This window comes from Oncorhynchus nerka, linkage group LG15 (assembly GCF_034236695.1).
Source record: "Oncorhynchus nerka isolate Pitt River linkage group LG15, Oner_Uvic_2.0, whole genome shotgun sequence".
NCBI lineage: Eukaryota > Metazoa > Chordata > Actinopteri > Salmoniformes > Salmonidae > Oncorhynchus > Oncorhynchus nerka.
This window is the reverse complement of record NC_088410.1, coordinates 93,506,253-93,519,711: the sequence shown is the minus strand read 5'-3', so window position 1 is coordinate 93,519,711 and position 13,459 is coordinate 93,506,253. Positions and strand designations below refer to the sequence as shown.

Genomic DNA, 13,459 nt, shown 5'->3' with positions numbered 1-13,459 from the left:
TGGCAGCAGGCAGGTGTGAGTGCATGTGCACGCACAGTGAGGCAAAGACGTTTGGAGGTTGGCCTGGTGTCAAGAAGGGCAGCAAAGAAGCCACTTCTCTCTAGGAAAAACATCAGGGACAGACTGATATTCTGCAAAAGGTACAGGGATTGGACTGCTAAGGACTGGGGTAAAGTCAGTTTCTCTAATGAATCCCCTTTCCGATTGTTTGGGGCATCTGGAAAAAAGCTTGTCCGGAGAAGACAAGGTGAGCGCTACCATCAGTCCTGTGTCATGCCAACAGTAAAGCATCCTGAGACCATTCATGTGTGGGGTTGCTTCTCAGCCAAGGGCGTGGGCTCACTCACAATTTTGCCTAAGAACACAGCCATGAATAAAGAATGGTACCAACATATCCTCTGAGAGCAACTTTTCCCAACCATCCAGGAACAGTTTGGTGATGAACAATGCCTTTTCCAGCATGATGGAGCACCTTGCCATACGGCAAAAGTCATAACTAAGTGGCTCGGGGAACAAAACATTGATATTTTGGGTCCATGGCCAGGAAACTCCCCAGACCTTAATCCCATTGAGAACTTGTGGTCAATCCTCAAGAGGTGGGTGGACAAACAGAACCCCACAAATTCTGACAAACTCCAAGCATTGATTATGCAAGAAAGGGCTGCCAACATGTGGCCCAGAAGTTAATTGACAACATGCCAGGGCGGATTGCAGAGCTCTTGAAAAAGAGGGTCAACACTGCAAATATTGACTCTTTGCATCAACTTCAATTGTCAATAAAAGCCTTTGACACTTATGAAATGCTTGAAATTATACTTCAGTATTCGATAGTAACATCTGACAAAAATATCTAAAGACTGTGGAAACTGTGGAAATTAATATTTGTGTCATTATCAAAACTTTTGGCCATGACTGTACATAGTTAGCTTACACTTACAGATGCAAACCTTATTGATTTTGCATAGTCTCACACTGTGGTAGGCCTACCAGGTGGTCTGGATCTCAGTCTTTTGGTTTGGCCTCAAACCCTAATCAATCTCTCAATGCAATATGGGAAGCTGTCTTTCATGCTATGGTGGTGGCATTATATCAAACATTGAGCAGAGTTTAGGTAGCTCTGCTAAGTCCTTTGATACACACAAATTATTGATGAGTCTCCATTGTATGGGCCTTAGTTATCCTAGAACATACACTGCATGACCAAAAGTATGTGGACACCTGCTCTTTGAACATCTCTTTCCAAAGTCATGGGCATTAATATGGAGTAGGTCCCCCCCTTTCCTGCTATAACAGCCTCCATTCTTCTGGGAAGGCTTTCCACTAGATGATGGAACATTGCTGCTATAACAGCCTCCATTCTTCTTGGAAGGCTTTCTACTAGATGATGGAACATTGCTGCTATAACAGCCTCCATTCTTCTGGGAGGCTTTCCACTAGATGTTGGAACATTGCTGCTATAACAGCCTCCGCTCTTCTGGGAAGGCTTTCCACTAGATGTTGGAACATTGCTGCTATAACAGCCTCCATTCTTCTGGGAGGCTTTCCACTAGATGTTGGAACATTGCTGCTATAACAGCCTCCGCTCTTCTGGGAAGGCTTTCTACTATATGTTGGAACATTGCTGCTATAACAGCCTCCACTCTTCTGGGAAGGCTTTCCACTAGATGTTGGAACATTGCTGCTATAACAGCCTCCCCTCTTCTGGGAAGGCTTTCCACTAGATGTTGGAACATTGCTGCTATAACAGCCTCCACTCTTCTGGGAAGGCTTTCCACTAGATGTTGGAACATTGCTGCTATAACAGCCTCCACTCTTCTGGGAAGGCTTTCCACTAGATGTTGGAACATTGCTGCTATAACAGCCTCAGCTCTTCTGGGAAGGCTTTCCACTAGATGTTGGAACATTGCTGCTATAACAGCCTCCACTCCTCTGGGAAGGTTTTCCACTAGATGTTAGAACATTGCTGCTATAACAGCCTCCACTCTTCTGGGAAGGCTTTCCACTAGATGTTGGAACATTGCTGCAGGGACTTTCTTCCATTCAGCCACAAGAGCATTAGTGAGGTCGGGCCCTGATGTTGGGCGATTTGGCCTGGCTCGCAGTCGGCGTCCCAATTCATCCCAAAGGTGTTTGAGGTCAGGGCTCTGTGCAGTCCAGTCAAGTTCTACCACACCGATCTCGACAAACCATTTCTGTATGGACCTCGCTTTGTGCACGAGGGCATTGTCCTGCTGAAACAGGAAAAGGGCCTTTCTCAAACTTTTGCCACAAAGTTGGAAGCACAGAATCGTCTAGAACAGTGGTTTCCAAACTTTGTATAGCCCCTTACCCCTTCAAACATTCAACCTCCAGCTGTGTACCCCCTCTAGCACCGGGGTCAGCGCACTCTCAAATGTTGTTTTTTTGCCATCATTGTAAGCCTGCCACACACACACTATACGATACATTTATTAAACATGAGAATGAGTGTGAGTTTTTGTCACAAGCCGGCTCTGGGAAGTGACAAAGAGCTCTTATAGGACCAGGGCACAAATAATAATATAATAATAATCAATCATTTTGTCAGGCACATTTCATTTAATTTTGCGGAGTGTCCCTGTAATCCTAGATTCAGATCATTCAGGCGTGAAAAAGATAGGCCAGTCGTGTGAGAAACTCGTCATCATGCAAAGAGGTCAGACAAGTGAAAATTATGATCATGAAAGAAAACTTTAAGCTCGTCGCTCAATTTTAAAAAACGTGTCGATACTTTGCCCCTTGATAACCAGCTCACTTCTGTATATTGTAAAAGCGTTACATGGTCACTGCCCATATCATTGCATAGTGCAGAAAATCAGAGAGATCAGAGAGATCAGAGAAAATCAGAGAGATCAGGGGCCTTGCTTTAACAAAGTTAACCATTTTCACTGTAGTGTCCAAAACGTCTTCCAAGCTGTCAGGCATTCCCTTGGCAGCTGCAGTGTACCCAAGAGCCTCTCGGTGGATGCTCAGGCAAGATTGGACCTGTAGTGTACCCAAGAGCCTCTCAGTGGAAGCTGCAGTGTACCCAAGAGCCTCTCGGTGGACGCTGCAGTGTACCCAAGAGCCTCTCAGTGGAAGCTGCAGTGTACCCAAGAGCCTCTCGGTGGATGCTGCAGTGTACCCAAGAGCCTCTCGGTGGATGCTGCAGTGTACCCAAGAGCCTCTCGGTGGACGCTGTAGTGTACCCAAGAGCCTCTCAGTGGAAGCTGCATACCCAAGAGCTCTCTGGACGCTGCAGTGTACCCAAGAGCCTCTCAGTGGAAGCTGCAGTGTACCCAAGAGCCTCTCGGTGGATGCTGCAGTGTACCCAAGAGCCTCTCGGTGGATGCTGCAGTGTACCCAAGAGCCTCTCGGTGGACGCTGTAGTGTACCCAAGAGCCTCTCAGTGGAAGCTGCAGTGTACCCAAGAGCCTCTCGGTGGATGCTGCAGTGTACCCAAGAGCCTCTCAGTGGAAGCTGCAGTGTACCCAAGAGCCTCTCAAGGATGCTGCAGTGTACCCAAGAGCCTCTCAGTGGAAGCTGCAGTGTACCCAAGAGCCTCTCGGTGGATGCTGCAGTGTACCCAAGAGCCTCTCGGTGGATGCTACAGTGTACCCAAGAGCCTCTCGGTGGATGCTGCAGTGTACCCAAGTGGCGTCGGGAACTGCTTGCGCGCGCGTTACCACTCCACTATGTCTCCCTGTCATGGCTTTTGCTCCATCAGTACAGACACCAACACATCTTGACCACCAAAGTCCATTTGATGTCACAAAACTGTCCAGTACTTTAAAAATACCCTCTCCTGTTGTCCTGGTTTCCAGTGGTTTGCAGAAGAGGATGTCTTCCTTAATTGACCCCCCATAAACGTAACAGACATATACTAGGAGTTGTGTCATGCCAGGCCCGCCAAGTCTGTTGACTCATCCAGCTGTAACGCATAGAATTCACTGGCTTGTATGCGAAGCAGTAATTGTTTCAGAACATCTCCTGCCATGTCACTGATGCATCGTGAAACAGTGTTGTTTGATGAAGTCATTGTCTGTATAGTTTTTGGGGCATTTTCTCCCACCATTGTCCCAGACATATTTGCGGTTCTCATTTCTACCAGTCAACTGAGGCACAGGGTTCTCATTTCTACCAGTCAGCTGAGACACAGGGTTCTCATTTCTACCAGTCAGCTGAGACACAGGGTTCTCATTTCTACCAGTCAACTGAGGCACAGGGTTCTCATTTCTACCAGTCAGTTGAGACACAGGGTTCTCATTTCTACCAGTCAGTTGAGACACAGGGTTCTCTACCAGTCAGTTGAGACACAGGGTTCTCTACCAGTCAGTTGAGACACAGGGTTCTCTACCAGTCAGTTGAGACACAGGGTTCTCATTTCTACCAGTCAGTTGAGACACAGGGTTCTCATTTCTACCAGTCAGCTGAGACACAGGGTTCTCATTTCTACCAGTCAGCTGAGACACAGGGTTCTCATTTCTACCAGTCAGTTGAGACACAGGGTTCTCATTTCTACCAGTCCGCTGAGACACAGGGTTCTCATTTCTACCAGTCAGTTGAGACACAGGGTTCTCATTTCTACCAGTCAGCTGAGACACAGGGTTCTCATTTCTACCAGTCAGCTGAGACACAGGGTTAGGCTGAGACACAGGGTTCTCATTTCTACCAGTCAGCTGAGACACAGGGTTCTCATTTCTACCAGTCAGCTGAGACACAGGGTTCTCATTTCTACCAGTCAGCTGAGACACAGGGTTCTCATTTCTACCAGTCAGCTGAGACACAGGGTTCTCATTTCTACCAGTCAGCTGAGACACAGGGTGTGTGCTGAGGCTCATCTGTCCCACCCACACACACTGGAGCATTACTATACTTGTGAAGAATTTTTGGGGGGACCAACAATTCAAAATCATATTTTCCCTAACCCTGAACCTAACCATAAACCCAAACCCTGATTCTAACCCCTAACCTAACCATAAACCCAAACCCTGAACCTAACCATAAACCCAAACCCTGATTCTAACCCCTAACCCTGAACCTAACCATAAACCCAAACCCCGATTCTAACCCCTAACCCTGAACCTAACCATAAACCCAAACCCTGATTCTAACCATAAACCCAAACCCTGATTCTAACCATAACCCCAAACCCTGATTCTAACCCTTAACCCTGATTCTAATCATAACCCCAAACCCTGATTCTAACCCCTAACCCTGCACCTAACCCCAAACCCTGATTCTAACCATAACCCCAAACCCTGATTCTAACCCCAAACCCTGAACCTAACCATAACCCCAAACCCTGATTCTAACCCCTAACCCCAAACCCTGATTCTAACCCCTTACCCTGAACCTAACCATAACCCCAAACCCTGATTATAACCCCAAACCCTGATTCTAACCCCTAACCCTGAACCTAACCATAACCCCAAACCCTGATTCTAACCCCTAACCCCAAACCCTGATTCTAACCCCTAACCCTGAACCTAACCATAACCCCAAACCCTGATTCTAACCCCTAACCCCAAACCCTAATCCCTAACCCCAAACCTAACCCTGAACCTAACCATAACCCCTAACCCTGAACCTAACCATAAACCCAACCCCCGATTCTAACCATAACCCCAAACCCTGATTCTAACCATAACCCCAAACCCTGAACCCCTTAACCCTGATTCTAATCATAATCCCAAACCCTGATTCTAATCCCAAACCCTGAACCTAACCTAACCCCAAACCCTGATTCTAACCATAACCATAACCCCAAACCCTGAACCTAACCATAACCCTGAACCTAACCATAACCATAACCCCAAACCCGGAACCTAACCATAACCATAACCCCAAACCCTGAACCTAACCATAACCCTGAACCTAACCATAACCCCCAAACCCTGATTATAACCCCAAACCCTGATTCTAACCCCTAACCCTGAACCTAACCATAACCCCAAACCCTAACCCTAACCCCTAACCCTGATTCTAACCCTAACCCTGAACCTAACCATAACCCCAAACCCTGAACCATAATCCCTAACCCCAAACCCTGAACCTAACCCCTAACCCTGAACCTAACCATAACCCCAAACCCTGAACCTAATCCCTAACCCTGAACCTAACCATAACCCCAAACCCTGAACCTAATCCCAAACCCTGAACCTCCCAAACCATAACCCCAAACCCTGATTCTGACCCTAACCCCAAACCTAATCCCTGAACCTAACCAAACCCTGAACCTAACCATAACCCCAAACCCTGAACCTAACCCCAAACCCTGAACCTAACCATAACCCCAAACCCTGAACCTAACCATAACCCTGAACCTAACCATAACCCCAAACCCTGAACCTAACCATAACCCTGAACCTAACCATAACCCTGATTCTAACCTAAACCTTTTTATAACCCCAAACCCTGAACCTACTTCTGGTGCTCACACAATCGGCAATCCTAGTGGTTAACCCTGAACCTAACCCCAAACCCTGAACCTAACCATAACTCGTTCAAACCCTGAACAGGCAGTTAACCATAACTCCAGGCCCCATTGAAAATAAGAATTTGTTCTAACATGACTTGCCTAGTAAAACCCTATAAAATAAATAAAAATAACTACACCAAACCCGGAAGGGAAGTCATTAAGTGGTCCAGATATGCTAAATGAACTAATGACCAAACCCTGAACCTAACCAGATGAACCGTGATGACAAACCCTGAACCTAATCCCAAACCCTGAACCTAATCCCAAACCCTGAACCTAAAGATAACCCCAAACCCTGAACCTAACCCCAAACCCTGAACCTAATCCCAAACCCTGAACCTAACCCCAAACCCTGAACCTAACCCTAAACCCTGAACCTAACCCCAAACCCTGAACCTAACCCCAAACCCTGAACCTAATCCATAACTCCAAACCCTGAACCTAATCCCAAACCCTGAACCTAACCCCAAACCCTGAACCTAACCATAACTCCAAACCCTGAACCTAATCCCAAACCCTGAACCTAACCATAACTCCAAACCCTGAACCTAATCCCAAACCCTGAACCTAACCATAACTCCAAACCCTGAACCTAACCATAACTCCAAACCCTGAACCTAACCATAACCCCAAACCCTGAACCTAACCCCAAACCCTGAACCTAACCATAACCTAAAACCCTGAACCTAACCCCTAACCCTGAACCTAACCATAACTCCAAACCCTGAACCTAACCCCAAACCCTGAACCTAACCATAACCCCAAACCCTGAACCTAACCCCTAACCCTGAACCTAACCATAACCCCTAACCCTGAACCTAACCATAACCCTGAACCTAACCATAACCCTGAACCAACAGATGTTAACCTGAACCTGAACAATAACCCTGAACCTGATGACAATAACCCTGAACCTAACCATAACCCTGAACCTGATGACCATAACCCTGATGACAACAGATAACCCTGAATGACAACAGATAACTCCAAACCCTGATTCTAATCCCTAAACATACTTTTTATAAGTGAGAACGGGTGAATTGTCCTCACTTATCCACATTTGACTTGGTTTACTATTCTTCTGCAGACTTCTGGTGCTCACACAATCGGCAGGGTAGCCTAGTGGTTAGAGCGTTGGACAACAGTAACCGACAAGGTTGACAAAGTTCAAATCCCCGAGCTGACAAGGTACAAATCTGTCGTTCTGCCCCTGAACAGGCAGTTAGGCCCTCATTGAAAATAAGAATTTGTTCTTAACTGACTTGCCTAGTAAAATAAATATAAAATAAATAAAAATATTACTACACACACACACACACACCTCGGAAGGGTACAAAGTCATTACAGTGGTCCAGTGATGCTAGAGATGTTGACACTAGCGTGATGACAACAGATGACGACACTAGCGTGATGACAACAGATGTTGACACTAGCGTGATGACAACAGATGACGACACTAGCTTGATGACAACAGATGTTGACACTAGCGTGATGACAACAGATGACGACACTAGCTTGATGACAACAGATGACGACACTAGCTTGATGACAACAGATGTTGACACTAGCGTGATGACAACAGATGTTGACACTAGCTTGATGACAACAGATGTTGACACTAGCGTAATGACAACAGATGACGACACTAGTGTGACGACAACAGATGACTCACTTTAGGATTCTAGAAGGGTTAGAACATAAAAATATATAATACACAATGTTCTATTTAATGCCAATGTAACAGTATACACTAGCGTTAGACCAGTGACCCTCGCCCCTATGACCTGGGCACGAACCAGGGACCCTCTGCACACATCATCAACAGAGTCACCCACGATGACAACAGTTACCCATCTTGCTCCAGAGCAAGGGGAACTACTACTTCAAGGTCTCAGAGCAAGTATATAATCACCGATTTTGAAACTCTAATTTAGCGCGCCCCTATACCACCGCTAACCCTCTGCACACATCATCAACAGTCACCCACATCATCGTTACACCAGCACCACCGCTAACTAAGCTAGCGTTTCACATCCGTTACACCAGCACCACCGCTAACTAAGCTAGCGTTTCACATCCGTTACACCAGCACCACCGCTAACTAAGCTAGCGTTTCACATCCGTTACACCATGGCATAGATGGAAGAATGTGTTGTGTAAACAGAATATACATCCTGTGATTTGAACTTGTGTGTATTTACGGAGATTAGATATAAATCAAATTGATCAAATAAATTCCACTTACATCCAAATCCTCCGGATGTGTTCAAATCATTGCAACACAGACACAGGAACAATTTGTATAGATTTTTTTTCTCTGCTTTTAATATATAGATTTTTTTAAACCAAAAAAATAAATAACTGATTAAATCAAATGTACAATAGACATTATGCAATCATTATGCACTTTTAACTACTTCTTCTGGTACGCTCTGTACAGCTGTCACCGAAAAACAGAAGCACAATGAGGGGAGAGTGGGGTCATGGCACCGGGAGAATAGGGTAAGGTGGGGCTGCAAGTGTAGGCTAGGACAGGGTTAGTTGGGGTGGTCAGGTAGGCTAGGACAGGGTTAGTTAGGGTGGTCAGGTAGGCTAGGACAGGGTTAGTTGGGGTGGTCAGGTAGGCTAGGACAGGGTTAGTTGGGGTGGTCAGGTAGGCTAGGACAGGGTTAGTTGGGGTGGTCAGGTAGGCTAGGACAGGGTTAGTTGGGGTGGTGAGGTAGGCTGGGACAGGGTTAGTTGGGGTGGTCAGGTAGGCTAGGACAGGGTTAGTTAGGGTGGTCAGGTAGGCTAGGACAGGGTTAGTTGGGGTGGTCAGGTTAGGCTAGGACAGGGTTAGTTGGGGTGGTCAGGTAGGTAGGCTAGGACAGGGTTAGTTGGGGTGGTCAGGTAGGCTAGGACAGGGTTAGTTGGGGTGGTCAGGTAGGCTAGGACAGGGTTAGTTGGGGTGGTGAGGTAGGCTGGGACAGGGTTAGTTGGGGTGGTGAGGTAGGCTGGGACAGGGTTAGTTGGGCTGGTGAGGTAGGCTGGGACAGGGTTAGTTGGGCTGGTGAGGTAGGCTGGGACAGGGTTAGTTGGGCTGGTGAGGTAGGCTGGGACAGGGTTAGTTGGGGTGGTGAGGTAGGCTAGGACAGGGTTAGTTGGGGTGGAGAGGTAGGCTAGGACAGGGTTAGTTGGGGTGGTCAGGTAGGCTGGGACAGGGTTAGTTGGGCTGGTGAGGTAGGCTGGAACAGGGTTAGTTGGGGTGGTCAGGCAGGATAGGACAGGGTTAGTTGGGGTGGTCAGGTAGGCTGGGACAGGGTTAGTTGGGGTGGTCAGGTAGGCTAGGACAGGGTTAGTTGGGGTGGTGAGGTAGGCTAGGACAGGGTTAGTTGGGGTGGTCAGGTAGGACAGGGGTGAGGGGGGGTAGTTGGGCTGGTGAGGAGGGGGTAGTTGGGCTGGTGAGGAGGGGGTAGTTGGGCTGGTGAGGTAGGTGAGGAGGGGGTAGTTGGGCTGGTGAGGAGGAGGGGGTAGTTGGGCTGGTGAGGAGGGGGTAGTTGGGCTGGTGAGGAGGGGGTAGTTGGGCTGGTGAGGTAGGTGAGGAGGGGGTAAGTTGGGCTGGTGAGGTAGGTGAGAAGGGGGTAGTTGGGCTGGTGAGGAGGGGGTAGTTGGGCTGGTAGGGTAGATGAGGAGGGGGTAGTTGGGCTGGTAGAGGTAGGTGAGGAGGGGGTAGTTGGGCTGGTGAGGAGGGGGTAGTTGGGCTGGTGAGGTAGGTGAGGAGGGGGTAAGTTGGGCTGGTGAGTTAGGTGAGGAGGGGGTAGTTGGGCTGGTGAGGAGGGGGTAGTTGGGCTGGTAGGGTAGGTGAGGAGGGGGTAGTTGGGCTGGTGAGGTAGGTGAGGAGGGGGTAAGTTGGGCTGGTGTGGTAGGTGAGGAGGGGGTAGTTGGGCTGGTGAGGTAGGTGAGGAGGGGGTAGTTGGGCTGGTAGGGAGGTGAGGAGGGGGTAGTTGGGCTGGTGAGGAGGGGGTAGTTGGGCTGGTGAGGTAGGTGAGGAGGGGGTAGTTGGGCTGGTGAGGTAGGTGAGGAGGGGGTAGTTGGGCTGGTGAGGTAGGTGAGGAGGGGGTAGTTGGGCTGGTGAGGAGGGGGTAGTTGGGCTGGTGAGGTAGGTGAGGAGGGGGTAGTTGGGCTGGTGAGGTAGGTGAGGAGGGGTAGTTGGGCTGGTGAGGTAGGTGAGGAGGGGTAGTTGGGCTGGTGAGGTAGGTAGAACGGGGTAAACTTATCCACTGAATATATAATTAATTTAATTCCATACGTCACTTATATAAATATATATAGAACCAAAAAAGAACAATGCTCTTCTGAGAAAAACAGCGATATACAGAAACCCACAACAGCAGTATAAAGGCCAACAGAAAGCAGGTGAGAGCAGTTAGAGAATGTGCAGAGAGAGAACGAGAGCATGACAGAGTATGAGACAATTGGCTAAATAGAGAGAGTTGGGGTAGGAGAGAAAGATAAAAGAAAGAGAGCAACTGTGCATTTGAACGTTTAAATAAGTCAGAGAGAGAGAGAGAGAGAGAAGGGTGGACTGAAGTTGACTGTCCAGTGTGTTCAGGAGTGCCACGTGACGCTGTTGCCTGTCTGTGCATGGACGTGGATGTTAGCACAAATACACAGCAACAGTGATCCACATGCTCGCGTATCTTATGTGCTCTTTAGGTATCAATAATATAAAACAAAACAAAATAATTGAAAATGAAAATATATTTTCATATTTCGCAAACACCATCTTCTCAGTTTGTGTTCTATGTTCACTTGTCCCCCTTAACGTGTGACGTCTTGTCCCCCTTGACGTCTTGTCCTCCTTGACGTCTTGTCCCCCTTGACGTCTTGTCCCCCTTGACGTCTTGTCCCCCCTTCCTGTCCGTCCAAACTGTTCAGTCCCCTCAGTCCTACTTTTCAGAAGTCCCTCTCCCCCTCCTCTTCCTCTTCACTGGGAGCTGGCCCTCTCCAGGACTCTTCCTCTTCACTGGGAGCTGGCCCTCTCCCCTCCTCTTCCTTTTCACTGGGAGCTGGCCCTCTCCCCTCCTCTTCCTTTTCACTGGGAGCTGGCCCTCTCCCCCTCCTCTTCCTTTTCACTGGGAGCTGGCCCTCTCCCCTCCTTTTCTTCCTCCCCTTCACTGGGAGCTGGCCCTCTCCCCTCCTCTTCCTTTTCACTGGGAGCTGGCCCTCTCCCCTCCTCTTCCTCTTCACTGGGAGCTGGCCCTCTCCCCCTCATCTTCCTCTTCACTGGGAGCTGGCCCTCTCTCCTCCTCTTCCTTTTCACTGGGAGCTGGCCCTCTCCCCTCCTCTTCCTCTTCACTGGGAGCTGGCCCTCTCCCCTCCTCTTCCTCTTCACTGGGAGCTGGCCCTCTCCCCTCCTCTTCCTCTTCACTGGGAGCTGGCCCTCTCCCCTCCTCTTCCTTTTCACTGGGAGCTGGCCCTCTCCCCTCCTCTTCCTCTTCACTGGGAGCTGGTCCTCTCCCCTCCTCTTCCTCTTCACTGGGAGCTGGCCCTCTCCCCTCCTCTTCCTCTTCACTGGGAGCTGGCCCTCTCCCCTCCTCTTCCTCTTCACTGGGAGCTGGCCCTCTCCAGGACTATTCCTTTTCACTGGGAGCTGGCCCTCTCCCCCTCCTCTTCACTGGGAGCTGGCCCTCTCCAGGACTCTTCCTTTTCACTGGGAGCTGGCCCTCTCCCCTCCTCTTCCTCTTCACTGGGAGCTGGCCCTCTCCAGGACTCTTCCTCTTCACTGGGAGCTGGCCCTCTCCCCTCCTCTTCCTTTTCACTGGGAGCTGGCCCTCTCCCCTCCTCTTCCTTTTCACTGGGAGCTGGCCCTCTCCCCTCTTCCTTTTCACTGGGAGCTGGCCCTCTCCCCTCCTCTTCCTTTTCACTGGGAGCTGGCCCCCCTCCTCTTCCTTTTCACTGGGAGCTGGCCCTCTCCCCCTCCTCTTCCTCTTCACTGGGAGCTGGCCCTCTCCCCTCCTCTTCCTTTTCACTGGGAGCTGGCCCTCTCCCCTCCTCTTCCTTTTCACTGGGAGCTGGCCCTCTCCCCTCCTCTTCCTTTTCACTGGGAGCTGGCCCTCTCCCCTCCTCTTCCTTTTCACTGGGAGCTGGCCCTCTCCCCCTCCTCTTCACTGGGAGCTGGCCCTCTCCCCTCCTCTTCCTTTTCACTGGGAGCTGGCCCTCTCCCCTCCTCTTCCTTTTCACTGGGAGCTGGCCCTCTCCCCTCCTCTTCCTTTTCTCTGGGAGCTGGCCCTCTCCCCCTCCTCTTCCTCTTCACTGGGAGCTGGCCCTCTCCCCTCTTCCTTTTCACTGGGATCTGGCCCTCTCCCCTCCTCTTCCTCTTCACTGGGAGCTGGCCCTCTCCTCTCCTCTTCACTGGGAGCTGGCCCTCTCCCCTCCTCTTCCTTTTCACTGGGAGCTGGCCCTCTCCCCTCCTCTTCCTCTTCACTGGGAGCTGGCCCTCTCCCCTCCTCTTCCTCTTCACTGGGAGCTGGCCCTCTCCCCTCCTCTTCCTCTTCACTGGGAGCTGGCCCTCTTCCCTCCTCTTCCTCTTCACTGGGAGCTGGCCCTCTCCAGGACTCTTCCTTTTCACTGGGAGCTGGCCCTCTCCCCTCCTCTTCCTCTTCACTGGGAGCTGGCCCTCTCCAGGACTCTTCCTTTTCACTGGGAGCTGGCCCTCTCCCCTCCTCTTCCTCTTCACTGGGAGCTGGCCCTCTCCAGGACTCTTCCTCTTCACTGGGAGCTGGCCCTCTCCCCTTCTCTTCCTTTTCACTGGGAGCTGGCCCTCTCCAGGACTCTTAGGTCATAGTTCTTTTTGGCGGCCCTCAGTTTGAAGAGGCTCGTCCCACTGTTGTTGAGTTTGAAGGAAGCACTCTGTGCAGCCATGGTGGAAGGGAACACAGCCACCACTGTGTAGAGGTGAGCCAGGTCGCTGCCGTCGCCCTTCCCCCCTCCAGGCCCCAT

At 49.9% G+C, this 13,459-nt stretch overlaps 1 protein-coding gene across 3 annotated transcripts in view; it reads right to left on the bottom strand.

The window, feature by feature from the left end:
• Nucleotides 1–11,629: 11,629 nt before the first annotated feature.
• LOC115125536 (R3H domain-containing protein 2-like) overlaps nucleotides 11,630–13,459 on the bottom strand; it is a 125,565-nt gene continuing 123,735 nt past the window's right edge. For all 3 annotated transcript variants that reach the window (XM_065002034.1, XM_065002035.1, XM_065002036.1), the window contains one exon: nucleotides 11,630–13,459. This exon is cut by the window's right edge and continues 173 nt beyond it. In XM_065002034.1, the coding sequence (XP_064858106.1) occupies nucleotides 13,265–13,459 (195 nt within the window). In that variant the 3' untranslated portion in view covers nucleotides 11,630–13,264.